General features: G+C 39.8%; 1 protein-coding gene across 1 annotated transcript in view; it reads left to right on the top strand.

The window, feature by feature from the left end:
- The window catches only part of khdrbs3 (KH domain containing, RNA binding, signal transduction associated 3), a 101,560-nt gene extending 94,208 nt beyond the window's left edge, over window positions 1-7,352 (top strand). Inside the window, exons 8-9 of the mRNA XM_061093292.1 lie at window positions 4,821-4,873; window positions 7,261-7,352. Of these exons, the coding sequence (XP_060949275.1) occupies window positions 4,821-4,873; window positions 7,261-7,352 (145 nt within the window). The remainder of the gene's footprint in view (window positions 1-4,820; window positions 4,874-7,260) is intronic.
- Window positions 7,353-22,615: the final 15,263 nt, after the last annotated feature.

Raw genomic sequence — 22,615 nt, 5'->3', positions numbered from 1 at the left:
ATCTTTTTCTCATATTATTATAAAGTACATAATGAGACACCCTGAATGACTTTAATGTTTAATGCGTTTTATTGCTGCCTCCTTTCAAAGAATTACTAAGTAGACCAATATGTCAGTTCAAGCCAACATTTTTGGAGCATCACAGAAGTTCAAGAACTGAGCTAGAATGGTGTCAGAAACAATGTTAACTCGGTACTAAAATACAGAGAAATACAGAACTGTAATAATTAGCCTTTAAAAATGTAATATCATATAGCACGCTGTTATATGGCAATATTTATTATTTTTAAGTGTGTTTACTGAACATGGAATACCAAAAAATATATGTTTTTAAAAAAAAAGCTACATGCACCTTACCAAGTCTAAAATTAAATGTAAACTATATAAATTAAATGAATATTAAATAATAAATATGTCTATGGAGAGGTAGCCAGGAATCAAACTAAATAGTTTAGAATGAGAAAAAAATATGAATACATATTTAGTTTTTTCACAAATATGACTCACAATTGTCTTCTCTCAGTCTTCTCATATTCTGAGATAGAAACACAAGTTTGCCCCCACTGTTGAGCAGAAGCCAGCTCTGTGTCTTGCTCACAGTAAAGCTGCCGTTGGAGAAGATGCACTTTGATGGCGTGGATGTGGAAAAGATGGATCCCATGCACTTAGCTGTTCAGGCAAGCTTAAGATAGTGGCAATCAGACAACCTGAATCAACCTTGGTCTTACAAGTACGATTTGATTTCATCATTATCTCCCTCTGTGGCTGTTCTTCATCAGTAGCCATCACCATGCATATCTCCTGCTGTTTCTCCTTTTTCTTCTCTGGTGTGGCCTCTCTCTACTCTGCACTGCTGTTATGGTCTTCTCTCTCTTTCTCTGAGCAGCTGCTGCAGATAAACCTCCAGCAAGATCTAACATCGTCAAGTGTTCTATGTCCCATTTCTGTGTATCCAGGAATGTCAAGTTCTTAAAACATGGGTCTAGCACAGCAGCTAGGAGTGGGTTGTCACGGTCATGCTATCATCCAGCAACAAGTGGTGTCTCTTTATATTTATTAGCATGGGCAGCATAGCAGACAGAGATGCATTTGCATTTACAGAGAGCAGCTCTGTGAGTGTGATCAAAGGTTTCAGCTCAGACCATTGGTTGGTAATTGGTTTGAAAGCACAGTGTAACTGTCCCCCTCTGCTCTAGCAGGCACTCCAGCATGAGGCATGTGAAGTTCTATGTTGGAAGCATTTGTGTTCAGGCACGTGTTTTAGTTTTTTGGTTGGCAGTGTCTTGAAATGCACCACAAGGCGTCTGATTGCAAAAACAGACTGTCTTGTTTCAGATCAGTTTTTTTCACCTTCAATTTTCTCCCTGTATGTAGACCAAGGATGGGTCATTGGTTAATATTTCAAGGCACAGCACCATATTCCCTGCATCATTGTCTACAACTGCAACCTTCTTCTTGGTAGGGATCTTTAAATTTCTCTATCACTTCCCGGGGTTGCTCTGAGTTGATGGCAGCTGTGTGGTTTACCTCCAACATCTTTGTTTCCAATCTTCACACATGAATTGTGCAGTGACAGTAATGTATTCCTCCGTCTGGTTAGAGTTCCATATGTTGGTACCTCGAGGAACTCTTCACTGCCGATGACTTGCACATTTTTGCTTGCAGAGTTTGCAAGTCATCCTGTACGGACCATCTTTTCTGTGCTTGAAATGGTCCCACACATTTGACGATTTTCTGCGCAACATGTCTAATTTTAATGAGTAGCAGGGATTGACCTTCAGGTTGCATCTCAAGAATCACCGGCCTCTGTAACTGAGATGGGAAAGTAACTATGCAGAGAAGTTGGGCAGCATTATTGATAAAATGTCACCTCGGAAATTAGAGGCGCCTAACAGCTTTTGTTGCCCTCTTCTCCTTTGTGTAAGGAGGAGGTCTGCACTGGCAGCTCTCAGCACGGACAGCTGCTTTTATCGGTTCTTTCCTTTTTGCCTTTAGCAACAGAGAAACAAGAAGGGTTAAGTGAGTAAAGGTTTATTTTTTTTAGAAGAATCTTGGCTCCCTTTTTTTTGTGAAACGAACATAATGGGAATAAATTACAGGGAAAAATGCTGACAGCCAACAGCATGTAAGCAAGCCTCTGAGATGGTTTTAGCAGAGCTGTATCCTGGTTTGTATTATCTGGATGTTTTCCATTGTTGTTGTAAGCGCTGTGCACAAGATCCCAAGTAATCCAGTATTTCACATACTCCACAATATGTCTGCAAGCACCTGTGAATTGTGGCAAATTGATTTTCTGACATTCATAAAAATTGATGTTTATTTCAAAGGCAACCTCTCTGGAATACACCCCTGCATTTTAGCATGGTGTGAAATCTAATTATTTAGTATCCTGTCAGCTCGTGTCTCGGGCTGCACGCTGACGAGCCAAAACATGCCTTCACTTGTCACATGTATCGCTGTCTCGCTCTCTCCTCCCATTCTGTGTCTCTGTTGGCCAATGGTGGGTGTCAGTGATATTCCAGTGACTTAACGTTTGCGGCAGATGCATGGTGGCACCTCAGCCACGGGGGCTGACTGGAAACCTTGTGCTCACAGCAATAGCAGCTGGCCTAACTTCTTGCAGAGAGAGACTGCATTAGCACAGGGGAAAAGCCTTGTTTGCTCCCGCTGGCTTGGCATTGTTTGTTGCTGAATTATGGACTGTGTAAAATTTATGCTAAGCCTGACTTAAGGCACAAGCCTCTTTAGGGAGCTGTCTCATGTCTCATTGAGCCGCTATAGCGCTCTTAAAATGACGCCTCCCACTGTCCTCAATTGGTCATGTTGTCTTGTTCATCCTTACCAAGAAAATGTTGCAGGAAACAATGGAGTCAATCACTTTGTCATGCTCTTGCTGTTGAGAGGCATTATCAGAGCGAGAGAGGCTGACAAAGTAAGCATCAAATTACAACCTTTACTGATGTCTAGCCACAAATAATATTTGACAGTATGTTGCTCAGGGTTTGATGTCTGTGTTGTTGAGATATTTGCTTCCATCAAATGGCAGTGAATTGAAGAACAGTAAAATCCACTTCCACTGAGAATTGCAGATTTTGGGGCTAACAAGAGGGCTAACCAAATGTCTAGTCCACAGAGGATTTCCTGTTTGCGACACCAGCTTTTCCCGCCTTTTCCATTGAATACTTAGCGACTTTAAACCGCTTCACTTACTGCAGCCGGCATAGCTAGTTAGCTCTGTCAAACCTAAACACTTATCCTATTGGCATAGATTGGCCCAAGAGGGGTCCACCCGTAGGATCCTTTGTTGCTTGAGAACAAAAGGACACATTTGTCAGAACCTTCAATGGATGTCTTACAGTCTTGCAGAAGGATGCAGCCCCACTAGGAGTATCAAGAAAACTGCTTCTAGAAAAAGAAAGTTCTACAATTCTTTTTTTAAGTAGGTTCTTCAAGCACTACAATTGAAATTCGTGTCACTCTAGTTGTATTAGTGTGGAGTAATTACCTCTGCCTACAACAAGAGGTTAACAAGTACACTATGCTAGTTTATGCTAATGCTACTAATTAGTTTAGTGTAGCAGATTATCATTTAGCCAAACATTAAGATGTTGTCAATATACTTTGACAGGATTAAAGGTGATTTTCAACTAAATGAATACTAAAGGTTAAATGGAATGTGTGATGTCTCGTATGATCACAAAATAATTTAGTCAAATAGATTTCTGTTTCCACACACAAATATATAGCGGCACTTTATGAAAACTAATAGATTAAAGGCAGAGAGCAACATCAGACATTGGATTAATTGATCCTCTTTATATTTTCTGAGTCTGTAAATGTTGTAAATCATCTAAACTTGTTCTAATTGGTCCAGCTTCTTATCTATAAAGGAAGTTAGTAGCAGAGTGAATTTGTAGAAATTGATTTGCTGGAGAGCTGCAAACTGGTGTAATCTGATAAAGGAGCAGAGTGTCTCAACCATTACTCTGGGAGCTCAGTTTGGCTTTTAAAGATCACACCGCAAAACGCTACTCCATTACAGTAACAAGAGAAAAATGTAATTCGTTACTTCCACACTGGTGTGTCATTACTGTCATCTCTTTGCCCTCAGCAGTCGGGCGGTGTTGATGTGATGTGTTGGTGCTTTGGATGGCGCCTTCAGCTCTCTAATCCGGAGAGCAGGAAGGTGCTGCTGTCGCTGACAGACTGACAGGCAGGCGGAGAGGACCCAGCTGTGATGGCTGGTGTCGGCTCAGTGGCAGCCTTATGATGAATTGCCTCTCTTGAATGATAGCGCTGTTACTGAATGATACTGACGCTGGATTGTTCTGTCAGCATCTCACCGCTGACTGCAAAAATAAATAAATAAGTAAGGGAGGAACGAACCGCTGTGCAACTCGCCTCCCCATCTTTTTATTTTTCATTAAAGTTGCCACCGCTCATTGATCTCCATATGCAGTGATATGGAACTGGAAGCTGCTGCAGATATAGGGTGGAGGAAATTGCCTTGTTGAACCACAAATGTGGCCAAACTTTTGAGTGATTGAAAGCTGCCTCTTGTTTGTTCATTACTTTTTATATTCAGCAGTGTGTGTCTGGGAAAGAAACTTCCTCTATGCATTCCTTTATTACCACTGAATAAATTAGTGTATGATTGCTCTGATAATACATATGACTTTGAACAATAGAACAAAAATTAAGTTTCATTCCGTTTTTGTTTTCCATTTCCTGATAAGTGCAATTTATTCAATGCAGAGCGTATTGTTTTTCTCTCGTCTCATGAAGACTTGTATTCACCTTTCTGTTCTGTCTGTTTACAGCTCAGATGACTACTATGAATATGGAAACAATGGGGAATCGTATGATTCGTATGGTGAGTTGCAAACCTTTCTCTCTCCATTATATATATATATCTTCAGTTGTCAGAACTATATAAATATGCATTTCCTGACTTCGTCCTGCTGGCAACATCTCAGTTGCCATAGCACCTGGGTTATTACATGAGGTCTTAGATGCATTGCAAATACGGCCATAATAAGCACAAGTGATTCACAAATGAAAGATTTTACTCCATGATACTGATCCTGAAGAATTTAGAGCAGTTCTCGTGGAATGAGCAAATGTTCTTAATTTTTAAGCATTACCCGCAATACTTCCACGTAGTGGGTTATATGTGGACATTTATGTATATAAGAAAATCTAATTTAGAAAATCCCCCTTTTTATATTGTACGCATATCATACAATGATACAAGCGAATCAAGTAAGAGGGAATTCAAGAATCCAAGTCCTTCTTCCCAAGCCACCATTTAACTTTAGTTAGTTTTATTCTTATGTCTGCCCTCGCACTCAGTTAAATAGATCAGCTTTATGTTTAAGGCCACTGGCCACTTAATAATGACTGGTTTCCTGTTTGAAGGCCCTTTATTATGTCTGAAGAGGGTTTTAAAAGCTCCAGTTGCCACAAAGTTCATACAAAGTTAACAGCACTGAGATGATGTTCGACAATACTGTGTCAGCTTACTGTCACATCCAGGGAAATGTGGGCCAAGGTCATTTCTGCCGCAGCACTCAAATGATAGTGCAGCTAATGTAAAGTACAGTAGACCGTGCAGCTGTGCCGCTGAAGGTTGCGCTAAAGCTAATATTGTATGTGGAGCTTTTGCAACAAGTGAATAATAAGCCAGGCTGCTTCTTTGATAATAACCATGGTAGTGCTTTGATGTATTGGTACGGGTGCTCTGCAATTTCAAGGCCAGAAGTAGATATTGAATCAGGAAGACACACTTGGTGGACAGAGATAATTCCATGCCATCAGCTCTTGGGCCCTTACAAACAAATCTAAGCCGGAAACTTGAAGTAGCACAAAACAAACAAAACAGGTCAAACTGAGAGTCATCCTCAGGCGGCTGGTACGACTTGTCATTTCCAAATAAATGTAGCATATTGTTAACCTAGAACTAAATAGATATGGCACCTGATCATGATGAAGTCATTATAGCAGATAATAAGGCTCTGGTTCTGTTAATGAATGCAATTTCAATTCAATGCTATTTGTATTTCACAAAATCACGCCATACGTTATATCAAGGCACTCAAGACCTTACAATATAGAAACAGTTTCCAAAGTGAGCAAGCACTTGGCGACCCATTTATAAACAGTGTTCAAACTGAGCTGCACTGATTTTTGCCCTTGTATCTTCCGGGGAGTTTTAATTCAGCTCTCAGACAAGATTTTCTACATGTGCAATGCATTATATGAAAATCTATTTTTAATATTGTTAGTTAGAGTGCATCATTTCTTTTTTATAAAGATATATGTTGCATATTTGTCATGTCGTTAAGTAGAATGAAGATGATTTTGTTCTGGGAGGTTTTCTCCCTTTAAAATGCAAATATCCATTCTAATTGAAAGCGGCTGTCCTCTGCATCATTGAACCTACTGTGTGTGTGCTCTTTTGATACTTTTAGAGATTAAAATGTGTTTTTTTGAAAGTGAGTCACTGCTAATGAATCAACTTCCCCCAACTTTTTTGACGGCACAAACGGAAGGAACTAAGAGCCTTCAACTCATTTGAGTGAAATAAAAACTGCAGGTGCTCGGGTCACACAGAAAGAAGGCGACAGTTCAAATAAAACAGATAAACAGTGCTGATGCGCCTCCCTGTTCTAGAAACACAAGGTTACCTTGGTGTGTTTCTTCAAAGTGACTGTCAGTGAAAGGGTGACAGGTTTAATTAAGGGGTATTGGCTGTGTGCTGCCAACAGAGAGAGGCTGTACACATACAAAAAAAAACCTTTGTGAACAGCAGCTCAAGGGAAGTCTCAGCGCTGGTTGAAGATCAGACAAAGGGTGCCATCGATACTGGCACTTTCCCATTGACAGTACCAGGGGGTGAACAGAGGCTGATTTGGGAAAATGGTAATTGTGACCTTTTTGCTGGGAGCCACTAAATGGGTCCTTTTCAAGTAGCTATTTGATCCTCTCATTCAATTATCTGAGATGCATCTTTCGAGGTGAAAGTCCGATGTCTCGGGGTGAGTCACTGTTTGCATTCAAGGGCTGCAACGGCTCTTTTGTATGAACCACGTCAATACCAGACACTCAAAAGTTCTGAGAAATTTTCCTGCTGCATAATTTTCAGTGCACATTTGCCTAGAGCTCGAAAGACTTACCGTGGTTTTGTTCTGAATGAATGATTTAAGTTTCATGTCCCTGTGATCACTCTCCATCTGTTTCTTCTATGTTCTTCTTAATCAGGTCAGGAAGAGTGGGCAAACAACCGCGGCAAGGCAACGTCGGCACGAGCAGCCAAGGGAGTGTACAGAGATCAGCCATACACCAGATATTGAACTGTTTATACAACCCGCACCTGAGTCCCCATGGCTGTTTCAACCCAAGTAATGGATTTTTTATGGACGCTCCCTCCTTTTTAGAGCTGAAAAACTAAAAAGCAAATGAGACACAGATAGCACAACACTGAAATAGTTAAAAACTGGTTTGCAAAAACAAAAAATCCCTCTGATTATTAAATCATACTCCCGCTGGGTAAACTATGTAAGTAATTAAGGTAATCTATCCTTTCCTGGGCAGAAATCGACTGGACGTTGAGATAAAGAAAGACGCCATAGTACATTAAGTTTCTCGATGTGATTGTGAAGAATGACATTGTATCAAGCTATTTTACTTGGTAATGATTCGTAAATCACTGCAAGCGGTTTGATACAATGTTTCTCCACAGCTGCCGCCGCAACGTAATTTATCGCTCCCTATTCTTTAAACCTTGAACTGCGTGGTTGATCACTTTAAAATGTAGTAGCTTAGTTCTAGGAAAGTGCAGTACAGTAGATATTTCTTTCTGAAGGGTAATTGGTGGAATTGTGTCCCTTGTAAATTGAGCATTTACAATCTGAGAAAAGAGAAACGTCATACATACTGTATACATATTGTATTGCTGTTCCCTCCTTTTTGTAAAATAATAGTTCTTTAGTGTTAAAGGGCTTATAAAAGCATGGTGTGCAAATGTGGATATTGTCGGCTGTTTTATTCTGAAAAGCCTGTGTAGTTGTGTTCATGCCCCCAAACATCCACTTAATACATCTATAAATAGCTGCTCATACATTATGTACACCCGTCAACCAGAGATGCAAAACAGTCCGGGAGCTTTTTTTGATTTTTGTGATTTTTTTAGATGCTCTAAATAAGGATTTTGATGTCATTTCTTTGATTTAAAACAACATCCTTTTTCTGACTTTGTAGGCATAACAATCAATTTTGAGATACTAAATCACATGCTGGTGAGTTGGTGATCATCTCCATGTAGAGATTTGTTCAACGATACTGATTTTGAGCTTATGTAAGCCCTTTAATATTTTCCTCTTTGTTGATGCTGAATAAACATTTTGAAAGAAAACACTGGTGTTTGAGAGAATAATTACGGCCTCATAAAAAGGACTCATAATATAAACTAACATAATCCAAATGAAAATAAAGCTGGACAATTTTGGAAGCCTCTCATTAATTAAACGGGCTGGATATATTTAATTGCGCAAAAAACTAAATAAAACATCATATGTCCGGACATGAAATCCAATGTGTGTCGGAACATTACCCAAAATACTTATAAACAGTGCAAACAGCAAATGGCTACTTATGACCTTGTCGCTGACCTTGGTAATCTGATAAGAATGCTTTTCCCGTTTGTATTTGAACGCCATGTGATGCATTTTGTGGAAAATCTCTCTCCGACCGAGATTTAGGGGATTTAGCGATAGCGACATCGCCGCTCTAGAAACACTATCTACTGTGTTTGTTCATATAATTCAATGTGAGGTGAACGCCGATCACGTCGGGCATCATCAGTAAACACGCATTAACTTCCCTGAGTGTTTACCCCGACAGAGACGGTTCATAGCGCCGCACCAAAAACCTCCTTGACCTCCTCTACGCCTTGTTCGCTTTGGCGCAGTCGGGGGTGGGACGGGACTGCTCTCTCTTCTTGTTCTGCTCTTTCTGTTCTCCTCCGGTCATGTGACCCTCTCTCAGTCGCTTAAAGAGCCTGCCTTTGCCCCGTCCATTAAAGAGACTCTAAATGACCCCCAGCTGACCTCCGCAGAGAGAGGATGGCAGTAGCTGTTTAAAAAGACCTCCGTCCCACAAGGTAAACAACCTGACCCAGTTTAACCTCTCCCCTAACGCAGTTGCTCATAAACCCTCTCTAAACTTAAATGTAACATGTTTTCCTGTCTCTGTTAAGTCCATAATCTAGACACAAAGCTAGGAATAATTAGACGTCTGTAACAGCACACTGTAAAAAGAAAATAAGTTGGATAAATAGCAGTCATGTTTCAGCGAACTGTGTAGTGAAATAACTTTATTCTAAGACATTGATAAAATATGTCCTCTGTTACAATAATTGAACCATATCATATTATGATGTCTTCTCATGTGAATAGATGTCAAATATGTCTATGTTGTGAACTTACATGGTCATAGTGTTGTTTATATTCCTTTTTTAGGTTGATGTCCCAGCTACACCAGAACATCTATCCAACAATCTCCCCGCTGCAAAAGGTAAGGTGTTTATTTATTTATAGTTTTATTCTCAGGCTTTTATAATACTGATTTGAATGACAACGCTGAAATCGTTGAAGTTACAGGATTAAATGAGGGTAAAAAATATCCTGAGCTTTCGGGCGTTCATGAAAAGGTTCGGAAGATATCCATTAAAAAATTAAAAAATAGTTTCAACTATTTAACTCTCACAGCGATACAGTGAATCAAGGGGTCAACAAGGGGTCAGAAAGCTTCAAGGTAAAATCTGGGGGACCCACAGGGATCCTTCAAATGCGTCTTAGAAGTGCACAGTGTTATTTAAGTTGTTAAAAGATGCACGTCCTTGTGTATTGATCTATGGGATAGATATAAATATGAGGATATACAAAATATATGGGGTTGAATAAGGGTGAGAAATATTAGACGCTTGCAGGTTGGATGTGGTAAACCCTGGGGATTATCTCAAAACTACCAAGAGGTCTGCAACATTTTTTCAATAATGTAAGGGAGCTCTCAATTCGTTAAAGAGTAATGGCTCTAATGTATCTGACTTTGATTATGCATGTTTAAATGTGATATAAGATACATGACCTATAGTGTCAAATAAAAAGGTCAAAAGTATTTCAAATCTGAAGGTTGGATCTTAGTTTTAGTTAATTAGTTAATTTGCATGTTATGTCTCCGGTTTCTGTTTATTTTAAACAAGTAAATATGATGAGAACCTTTTAAGGGTCAAATGAGTCAGAAATAGTTTGAGCTTTAAGGTTTAATGTACACATAAAGATTTCTGAAAAAGGTTTCATAACATCGACTGAAAATCTCAAATGAACTGTTCATTCAATTATGAAAAGATGTGCAATCAAACTGCACAGCCTCTGCTTGAAGGAAGAGTGAACCTCAAAATTATCAAGACGTGTTTAATACCCTTAAATAGAAACAGCTTTATATGAACACCTCATTTATAAATAGATACAAATAAATTCATAGATGAATAATTAACTGGAAGTTCTTCTTTCCGCAAAATACTGTTTCCTGAATATTATGGTTGGAACCTTTTATATAATGAATTTTCATTTTGTATTTTAGTTATATTTTGTTTTATTCATTGATTGCTAAATAAGACTTAAACGGTTCATAACTATGCAGTGTGTATACAGTCTCTATTATCAAGCAGATGCACAAAGAGACTGCGAATGTAGACTACAAACTCATTTCTACGTTTGTGTTTTCTCTGGGATACTTTTAATTTCGTTAATGTTGTACACACCCTTTACTTTACACTGTGGTTTTAAACATACCATACCGGCTGTGATTAAGGTTGTTGTATTACTTATGGAAACAATTAAATGTACTGACCTGAACCTTCCAGTATAAGCAACAATCTAGCAACAGAAATCCTCCCATATGAAGGGGTGACCTGTCTGGATATCAATTTCCAAAGAAAGTACAAAATGAAATATTCTACAGAGGACACAGCGTTATCTTGATACATCAAATATTAATGTGCCTTTGAGGCAACTTGATGTTCTCTTGACATGTTTAACGTGGAAAATATTTTCGGGAAGTTGTGAAATCCTTTCGCTTCGCCCCTTGTTCGGAGCGTTGACCTTCAGTTCTCCTCTTATAGCCTCCCACAATCCTCTCAAGGGGATTCCTGTCCCGCCGGACTCTCTGCCTCACTGTGTACCTCTGCAATTAGTGTATAAGAGCACTCTGTGTCATCTGCACCACTATGGGGCCCTTGTTGCTGCAGTTTGAAAATGACACTGGGCTTGAATTAAGTGGAGCCATGTAATGCCTGATTGCGTTAGTCCCGAAGAAAATTGAAGTGCAGTTAACAGATTGTGACAAAGACAGTTAGGGGAGAAATCTCTCTTTTCATTCCCGCTGAAGCTCATATTGTTCCTCTCTCTCTTTTCCTTCCTTTCCTGACAGACTTGACAAACCACACGCAAGCTTTCCTCCAAACATCCAAGCCTGCGCTGTCGAAGTGAATCCCAAAAAAGGCCATCATCCAGAGTCACGAAAAAACAACCTCGGGTGGACTTTCAAACTCTCACAGTCCAGACTCTAGGTGAATCCTGCGGAGGACGAGATGTGGACTGACCTGCTGAGAAGAGGGGTAGAGGGGTGGGGTGGTGGTCGGGGAAGGCGAAGTAATAAATATATCGCACATCGTGCTTTTCCTGTGAAAGAGAGGGGAAAGAGGAAACCCGTGAGGCAAATGGAGTTCCTCATCCTCTGGGATGATCTGTTGGAGAATATTCATTTCAGAGCTTCACCGGCACTGTTTACATTTTACATCTACCCAGGAGTGCTGTGATCCGACTGCGAGCCTGCCCCACGTCTCTCTTGATTCTGAATTGTGAGAGGGTGGATGTGTCTACCTCTTACATTAGCCTGACTGTCGCCTACCAGGCAAGATCAGTAAATAAATAATAGGATATGCTGAGGGGAAAACAACATATTTCTCGCAAAGACACTTCTAAAACCCATATTGTTGTGCTCATTAACCTATATCCAATCCACTCCAATGAATAAATAATTCACCAAGTGCCTTATTGTTGCATTGTCATGACAGGTTTGAATGCTTAGGCCTGTTGCTGGAGTTAAAATACGAGGCAGTACGCTAGAAACGGTAGCTATGTTTTCCTCTTTAATGCTGCTTCTAGGTTTTCTTTATGCATTACCATAGTGCTGGAAAACACCACTCAGCCACATAAAAGCAACTCTATTCCAGATGTATTGCTTAATCAGAGTCGACTTCAGTGGATATTACAATTCGAAAATAGCTTTCTATGGGATAGAGAGCTTCATTCTGTCTTGTCCATAAGTCCAGATAGGCTGATCCGCAGTGCGCACCGTCATATGTCCTTAGCGGCAGACAATAGTTTTCCATTAGAGGGAGTGATTCTCTCTGGAGCCGCGGGCCAAGCCACAGACAATAACATGGCAACCCAGAGCTCGCATCTCGGGCTCCCGGAGTCCACGCTCATCACCCCGAGGGACGGATTCCCCTTCTGAAGTGGCTTTAAACAACAGGCTTATCTGAAGTAAGCATGTCGAAGTTAATAAGGCAAGAGCAGCTTATTTGATTAAGAATGCACACAAAGGAGGATGTAGTGATCAGTCACTGACAGACGAGTCCATTTCAAATCTAGAAAACAGATGGATTGGTCCTGAACTTTGGTCACAGGGACAAGCTGTTGTTTTAAATAAAGGCTTCAGAGGATCTGGAACAAAATTAGAAATATCCTTAAGTCCCTGAACCCCTCTTTTTTCCGCAATCGTTTTTTTTTTTTTACTAGGAGCAATGAAGCCTTTAATGCAACACACTATTCTGTCAATATTTGAACAGTTTTGAATGTTTGAAATGGGAATGTTCTGTATTCCACCCACAGACTGTAAATAAAAAAGGACAACATGTCTCCACTTCTTCTGGTTTTACAAAATTGAAGCCAAAATACCCCAGATACGGGCACTGCTATCATTTGGAGCCAGTCCGGTAGAGGGTTAGGGGTTAGGGTTAGCTCCCAGCTCCACTCCATGATTATGGAGATGGAGGTCCTGCCAATACAGGAACATGACAAATTGCAAGTCTGTCTTAGCTGTCTATCAAGGTGTTGCAACCCATATTCATACTATCAGTCACTAATTAAAACCAAAGTTACCAGAAGGATGAACACTTAAAACACATATCTATAAGTGAGTTTTGGCATCACTTTTCATATCAGTCATGTCATCTATCTTTATATAGAGTCTGCCATTTGTCCATTTGCCTCTGATCACTGCTTTGAAGTAGGTTGGGTTTCGTTGCACAACGGTGTTACCATGTATTTCGATACACCAATCAGAGCATTTATATAAAGATGATAAGTTTTCCTTGTTATGAATGTAGCTGAATCCAGCAATTGGTAGCTTAGCTAAGACTGGACATTCTATGGACTGGATGTAGGATTAGCATAGCCAAAGGTTAAAAAAAAAATAAAAAATTACCAGCACATTCAAAGCTCATTATCTTCTATCAGTTAAACATGCTTGAAATTATACATGTCCCTGTGTTTACCAAAATGTTCTGGTCTTAAAAAGCAATAGTGTTTTGATATGCGAAGTGAACTTCATCATGTTCTGCCTTTTGTTCTGTAATTAACTGGAGTGCTCTTAATCTTAATATGGAGATTAAAACACTCTGATCAATGCTGATGTGTTCCTTTGTCTCCTTTAATGGCGAGCACTGATGTGACCACGGGTCAGTTCGCGTCGCACGCTAAGTGGAAGCTCTGATTGTGAAAGATCGATTATTGCACGGGCTTTGGATGATCAAGGGTGAATAAAAGCAATAAGACAAGAGGAGGGAATGTTCCGCATTCGTAATTCTAACCAATAGACATAATGAGAAGGAGGGTGACAATACACTCATTAAACCTTTCCTCATTTGTATAGGGAATGTAATTACTTTTGCAATTAGCCCTTGAGTCAAATCTAAGAGCAAGAGGTGAAAAAGCGAGCGAGTGGAATGGGAGAGAAAGAGTGGGCACCAGGGCAGAGAAGCACATGATGAAAAACCGAGACAAAGAATGTGTTTAAATCCAGTAAATGCCAATGTAAAGTCTATGTATGTACAGTACTCGTCAACCATATGCTGTGTAAGAATTGTGCACATTTTGTTATGTGTTATACTCACTGAGGCTTTAAGTGATAACATGTTTAGATTGTAAACATACCAGTAATAAAGTCGCTCGTCTTGCTGATAAAATAAAATGTGTGTTGTGATTGTGAAGTACTGACAACAATGCAAAGCTGGTTTTCCTTTGATACCACACTTCAAAGTGGGTATGTGTTCACCTCAGTGTGTCATGTTGGGAAACAAATCATAAAGGCAATTCCACTGTTTCGACTGTTGAGGGTTGATGAGTGTTAGTATTGAAGTCTGGACTAAATATAGTTCTATTAAATCCGATGGGGAAACGCTCATGATGAGCTTTGGCAGTTGGCATGTTTTTCTAACTTCAAAACCTCACCACTGCAGGGATACTATTTACCTTGATACGCCCTTGAAATAATACTTACAGCTCAAACAAGTTTGTGTTGCAAAGGCTGTCTCAGTCTCCAACCTTTTAAATATTGTATGTTCCCCTCCACTGCAGCCTTGGATACATCTCTCTCCTCATGTAAATGCTGCCGTTCTTTATTCTTCCAGCCCCCCCACTCTCTTGCTGCTTCCATCCTTCAGGCCGTTCCACTTTGAAGTGGTTCCTCGGCTGTGTGAAATTTGAGATTAAAGTCCATCTGTTCGTGTTCCCACCCCCAACCCACCCATCAATACACCTACGGATATAAAAAAAACTAAAACAGACAAAAAGGAGAAGTTGTTTTTTAATAGGTCAAAGGCAGCCGTAATATGACCGAGCCAGAAATCATAAGGGCCCCAGCTGAGTGAGCGCTTTCAGCCACTGGATCAATTATACCTGACACACACCATTGCAGACAATAAATTTCTTATCTGATTATTACTTATTCATCGGTGCAGAGCAAAAGGCTGTCGAGGCTGTAATCTGCTAAGTAACTGTGCAGTTATGTGGGCCTGTAAAGGTGAGCCCCTGCTTGTCTGTATTGTAGTGCAACACAAACAAATATCCTGGCTTTTATATCTTTCTTTCAGGTGTGAGCAGCAACACTACATTCCCCCAATAAACCCAGTTTGTGGCTGGGGCCACGGCAGTTTTGTTGGCTTCTCCACTGGTCAGCGCGGTTAATAAACCCATGTGTCCTGATGATTACCCAGTCCCACCTCTACTGTATTGTTCGCTTTTCATTCTCGCTGCAGCAGCGGCAGAAGGGAAGAGTAAATATTCTCAGCGTAAATATTCCCTGTGAACCAGCAGCTCGAGCAGAGTCTGGAGATTAAAACTGTTGTTTATGCTTTCAGTGTGTATGTGGGCAATACAAGCAGGATAAAGCAATATAAGCAGAAGGAGTACTCAAAATGCAATAACACAGAAAGTATGTTATCATATTGCAGCTTAATATGAATAACCTGGTATGAGTAAGAGGATTTTTGCACACACCAAATTGAGGAAACGTTAAAAGCCCATCACATATAGTGTTTACCTTTTCACCTACTTACAATCATGGAACACTGACCTTCTAAATGACATTTGCCTCCTGTTCAGATGGGCGTGTTTGGCATTTAAAACGTCCTTATTCAGCCACTACACCTTAATTCTGCCCAGGAAGGAGGTAAATAATGGAGAAAAGAATCAATGCGCTGCCCTCCTGCTCCAGAGGAAAAGCCTGATTACACTTCACGTAGCTTTAATAGTGCTCTGTTAACTTGTACTGCATATGATTGACCAGGGTAAAGCACAGCCACAACCACATCAGATTAATGACACAGGAGAAATGTAATGACCTCAATGACTACTTACAATGTACACTATATAAATATATGACGCCCACTCTGCTTTAATCAAGCAGCAAAAGGAGGATATGCAGGTCGAGGATTTGCACTGCATGTGTATAGATGTGTCGTACAGTGGAATCCAAGATTCTGACACAACTTCCCCATATTCAATGCATCCTAGGTGGGACAGGATAAACATTAGAATGGATCAGATTATTATTATGTATCAATATATGTATCACTGTCCCTCACCTACAGGTTCTGTATATTCACATAGACAATGTGTTTATAGAGGTCAGGCATAGACTAACTCATCAGATGCACATTCAAGTAACTCAACGTAGATCATTGCTTAATATAAGAAGCCATGTGATAGTGGGTATACTGGTTTAAGAAATAAGTGGAATTGAGAAAAGGGATTTTTCTGCTCCCGATCAAGCTCTAAACTGTGTTGAAGAAAGTGGACCAGTTGTATGCAAAGCACGATCGGGGAGACCAAATGTGACCACAGAAGATCAAGGCATAAAGCTGAGTTCTCTGTGAGACAGAGAAGCAACTTCATCACAGATACAAAATGTGCTCCTATCAGCCAAACACTGTCGAAATAAAACTGCCTTGAAGAGGCCTCCGAGGACAAGGAGCAGTTTTCTAAACCACTTCTCTGGAGGGGAAATGAGGCCAAACGCTCGGGGTGGGCCAAGAAACACCCGCATCTCAGTTTCACAGCAAAGAAAGTCCTATTTACTGACAAAGTTTTAGATTGATGGATGAACTGAAATGTGTATGTAAGGAGATAAATATGATAGCACTTTATCATAAGTCTAGATATGATGTTTTCCTTCGGAGTTGCACTGACCAGGGAAAAGTACCACTACTTTCTTCAGAGGCACACTACACCCTCTGGTTTGCATGTTTGTGGAGAGGGATCGACTGCAGCAGGATAATGAGCCACAAATCTTCTCAAAGCTTTGCAAGAACATATTGAAGAACAAAGAATACCTGGAGGTCCAGAGGGTCATAGACTTTCCTCCACAGTCACCTGATCTGAACCCTGATGGAGATTGTAAGTGGGCAAGTGAAGGTTTGTGAAGCCGAGCATTTTGTGACACGTTGTCTAATCATCCTGTAATATCACTCTTGTAAAAGCACACGGGGAACATACCAAATACCGAGATATTCTGAAATCCATGTGCATTTTTCAAATGTTCAACTTTTCGCTATTTTATTATTTTGTATTTCAATCAGTTGATGCGTTTTAATCAGATGTACCTGGGTTAGAAGCAAGAAATCAAACACAAGAAGAAGGTCCTGTGTCCGGCACTAGAGAATATTTATGTTGATTGTTAGTCCAACTGAGACCTTATAGTTCATTCTCCAGCTTTCTACAACTACAACAACACAAGCTGCTAAGGTTTGCACATGCACACATGGCTTCAGGAGGATATACATGTGTCTGGTTAGACCAAGGTCAGATCACATCCTCACCTCAAAATGCTACGGGGACTGGAACTAGACCACTTGTATCTTGATCTGCGTCCTGCTGTTGCTTTCTTCCACATGTATGATTACTGTGTTAAACCATGCCTAAAAAAATGCCTAAAAAAACACACACAAAAAGGGGGAAATGGGCCCAATTCCAATTTAAGCTTTTCACACACATATCAGAAGTGGACTATGGCACAAAAGCCAGTGTGGGCTGCCTGCAAAGAGAAGTTCTGGTGCGAGAGAGAGAGGACTTCATTGAGGCAACTTGGAGGCAAGTACATGACTGCAGCTGAAACTATGAGATCTGACAGTCTGCGCAGATGGTAAAAACCTAGCACTGTAAATTTCAATGCACACAGCGACGCGATCTGCGAGATCTCCTTTGTCGATTTTTTAGGGGGCAGGACATATAAACATATAGCTGGTTGATTGGACACTATTTCTCCATTCACATATATCGAAAACACATGGCATTTCAATCAAATCACACATTTTCTGAAAGAGCTCAACAATCTGTACAAGGTGAGACATCCTGTTCTTGTCCCTGGACGAGGGTGAGGATAGCTCCGATTCATTTAATTAAAAAGAACCTTCATTAATGACTTAATTAAAATGTGTTCACACTAACTAATGTCTTACAAATCATTTTAAAGAGTTGAATATTGATTTATTACTGTTATTAAAATCATTTTGGTACAACTTATGAACCAATTCTAAAGGCTGCCTGGTTAGAAGACTGCACCTGAACAACCCTAGACATGATCAGTCCTTACAAATCCCAGAGTCTGTGCCCTGTCATTTCTCCTGGTTCAGTGCAGAAGCCTCTGGTTCGCTCTCAGGCTTCGGGGCAATCCCCTGGGCGACACGTTTCGGCTTTAGCGTTACATCAGTGGTGGGTGAGATGATGAAACTGTCGGCACTCATTTTTTCTCTGTGCCCTCAGAATAAAGGTACAGAGCTAGACCTCCTGACCTCTGAGATTGTCCATCTGTGTGTGACTGTTTTTTTTCCTGGCTGGTGTGTGTAGGATTTCAGGCACTTTTATCCTCGGCTTCACACCGACCTCTTCATTCCTTTCTTATAACTTTCTCCCATCAGTTTTTTGCTCCTTGTCACTTTGGGTCAACCTGATGATGTTGATAAGACTGCCTGCCAGTCTTTGTACTCTCAGATAAAATATAGAAAATGTGTACTGCTTCCAAACAGATTCACTTTGATATTGTATATTCATATTGTAACTTTATACAATAATTACAATTTCCATTTTTTTTGTAAAACTTCAAACAATTTTAATATACTAGTATTATAAACAATTTTATACCTCAATCGTTATGAATCAAACTACTTTAGCAGTAATGTGTTAGGCAAAATTAGTTAACTTTTTACAATTGTAAGGTGCCTTGTGGACAGGAACAACACCAAGATGAAGACACTAAGGGGACTGTTAATTAATATGGTATCAATCCTTATTTAAACAATTTCAATTCAACTTACATTATCTAATTTATACAGTAAGGTTGAGACCTTACAATAGTAAAGAGAAACCCAACAGTTTTTCACAATGAGCAAACACTTGGACCAGTAAAAGTAAAGCATATCTGTGAGTAGTGGAATGAGTGAACAAGCGAGTTTGAATACCCGGCTTCGTTTTCTTTCTTTTTCATTTAAGCGGTGCACACACACCCTACGTCCAGCAAAGAGAGCTGTCCATGGTGCTGAAACAACAGCAGCACCATTAATTTGTCCGAGCAACAGTCACATGGATTCCAAACAGCTACTTGCTCTTATGCACTTTCGAGGGGAAAAAAAGACAATTGAGGTGACTAACCACTTAAAGACCCCTCATGATGTTGGGGTCTGCCGACTCCACTGCTGTCAAGCACCTAAACCATGTTGAATGAACACAGCTACAACAGTTAGGTAACCTACTTAGGTAAAATACTGAGATTTCTTAGAAAAGTTTAAATTTTATACAATGTTAATCCTATTATGTAATGGATTTAATGACTAAACAGTAATCTTCAGGTTAAATATTTCCACTTAAAGGTGCCGCGTGGAGTTTTTCCATGAATTCTTTACATCCTTTCAAATTCTTCTTTCTTTTTTGGGAAATTGCTACAGTTTACTGTGAATTACTGCAACCAGGTGTGGTTTAATCAAATTTGTTTATCACATTGCAACCACATAGATTTATCTTAGGACCTACATGTTTTGAATCACTTCATTTAAACATCAGGAATAAAAGTCCAATTATATATTGTTCAATTCATAATCCCCCACTGGCGTCCCACCCACATACACTATTTTAGTTGTATTACACAACAGCATTGACCTAAGGCTTGTGGTGGGTGATTGTCCTGCCCCTGTGCCATCCTTTAAATTTAAAGTTAACCAACTTCTTCTTACTTTTCTTAACTGTCTTTGTACAAAAGGCAGAAATGGTTTTCTCTCTCTTAAACAGACGAGAGCAGTGAAAATGCATCTTGCAAGTTTCTGCAAAGGTTCCCAAATGTACACATCAATTTTTAGAATATGGTTTGAAAAGCCTGCTTTTTTTCACCACATACTCAGGAGACAAATATATTTAGATCACTCTTCATTAAAGGTATGTGTTTAATAGAATATATTTAGTCCGGGTTTGAACTAAGCAGTGATGATTGACTGTCAGTTAAAAGAGAGGAGTTTATGGATTGAATTTAATATCGTCTGACTGACTCTGCTCTATGTTTCCTTTACCTTCACAATCAGAAACTCCCTGCATATAGAGGACTCTTATGCAGCTGCTCATCCTGAGAGATCATTGCATGTTATGGTGGGTCATATTTAGGGCAAATACAATGAGGTAATTTAGTTTTAGATTTAATTAAACGGCTTTGTTTTATGTGGCTGCGAGCTGCAGGAATGGTCAGGGTAGCTGTCGTCTGTAGGAGTGGTGAGGTGACATAAATCACTAATAAGGGAGTCGATCTCGCCTACTCCCACCCTTACCAGCCATCCTCCGGAAACAAGAGGCACATTTTGATGTTAATTTGTCACATAGCCGTGTGGACACACATCCGCAGGGAAAATGATAGTGGGCCTCCTCCCCAATCACAGTCCTCCACTGTTTGACACCAGGCCCCATTTAATAAATCAGCTGGGGAAAAATATCACATCTCTAGGGTACCTTGGATAAGAAATCTTCCCCTGGAGTTCCAGCAGGGTCACGTTCCTACAAGAGCTGGAGGAATTAGCATTTTTTTATCTACATCCCAGCAATTTTTTTCACAGGGAACAAAACTGGGCTTCTTCAAATGACTTCCACCAACGATGCTCCGGGGTACTCTGTGCTTTTACTGTCTTTGTTAAAGGAGAACTTTATCCTAATTCCAATTTTCCTTTTTCTCTCCCCCTGGTCATTTGTTGGACACTGCAGCTGCCTGTGCACGAAGCCATCTTTAAATTTTCCAAACAACTGACGGCTCATTGACTCGTATTCTGTTCCTGGCAGGGTATAAAGCAACTGGAGACTTCAAATGCAATAAGTAAAGGTAATCCATCAATGTGAACGAGAGACCGAATTTTGAAAACTGGCATCACAACGCGAACATGAGGCACCGAGGATGTTTGCTCTTTCAAAGAAGCTCATGTTGTGATTCAGGAAAACCACAGGAAATGAGTTGGAGGGGGGGTCATCTTACTTTCCTCCCTGCTTCTCCAATTTCTGTACTTTCTCTTCCAAAATAACCCCTTCATACAATACCTAATGGGTTTATTTTAGTCCCCTCCTGTCAATCATCATCACCAAACATAGTCCTTGTTAGGCAAATGAGATTGTAATTTACACAGGTAAGTAGTTATGAGCAATACGTGTGACAGTGACATTCCCTAAGATCATGTTTATTGTTTTAAACAAAACTATGATGGTCCAGTTCACCCACTGGCATGCTCTTACGGGTCATATTCTTGTTACCATGACAACAAAGCATCATTGCGTCTTCTGCTGGCACCCTGGATTATACTTAGACAGCTGACCTATATGGTCATTTAAGCTGAAAGACTTTTTGTTGTCTGGCCACATTTGAAAAGGTGACGTTGTGGTTTTAAGGTTGCTGTCTAAAATGTCACTATTATATGTTAGCTACAAACAGGACACAGTTAGCGTAGATAAAAAAAAAGATAAAATCAATTTTACATCTTTGGAAAGTTTGGTAATTAACATAATACCCAATTTGTTGTTGTTATGGGGTTATGTGACTATTTCTTGATCAATGCAGTGATTTTCTGTGTTTTAGCTAGTTTAATTTAAATACACTAGTCAAACATTTACACACACATCACAAACATACATATATTTTTTTAAGTTTTATAGGTCGAGACAATAATTTGGCTAATCCTGATCAACAGCTATTGGCGAAAAAATGCAGGCAAAATAAAAACGCACTGTTTAGGCCCACAACAGCAACCAAAGCCGACCCACATGTGATTGGTCAAACTAGAAATTTAAACATAAAGGCTTATTAGCCCACATATTTTGCCCCTAAAGGATTTGAATTACTTAATAATATTTAAATGAATTTGTAGTAAGTTTTTAACAAATGGACGAAATATCTCAAGATAAAAAAAATTATGTGAAACAGTAGCTACTTGAAGCTTGCTGTCCTTCTACAACATGTGATGTGTAAAATAGGAAGGCTGTTATAATACCGACATGACCTTAAAACACTAAAACTAAGATCCTGTGTGAGCATGAATTCTACAGCTTGCTCCCAAAAGAAAATACTTCAGATATTCTGAAAATGCAATTATTTCAATGCCTGAGAAACAATCTACTTCTCTCAAATGTAATTAAATATGACAAAAAGAGCAAAATTGCAGATGAACAAAGCACTGGGATGATTGGCAAGGGTTGAGCCCGCAAAGAGCCCTTCAAGAGAGGCTTGTATCCAGGCTGAATAGCTTCAGCTGGTCTGGGAGAATTTGATAGCACTATACCATGACCATACACTCAGTCCTTAATGAAGGCTTTGTCTTCGTCGCATGCACATAATGTATATGGAAGAGGGCTTTAGAGTGGATCACATTTAATCCCCCCTTCTGTCAAACCCAGCAAATGAACCAAGAGGAAAGCAAAACACACAATAAAGGGTCATTAATTCTTCTTTTTTGAGGTTTTGTCAGCAGGACGCATTA

Source organism: Limanda limanda, chromosome 19, assembly GCF_963576545.1.
Source record: "Limanda limanda chromosome 19, fLimLim1.1, whole genome shotgun sequence".
NCBI classification, from domain to species: domain Eukaryota; kingdom Metazoa; phylum Chordata; class Actinopteri; order Pleuronectiformes; family Pleuronectidae; genus Limanda; species Limanda limanda.
Note: the sequence above shows the minus strand (reverse complement) of the source record. Positions and strands in the feature narration are given on the sequence as shown.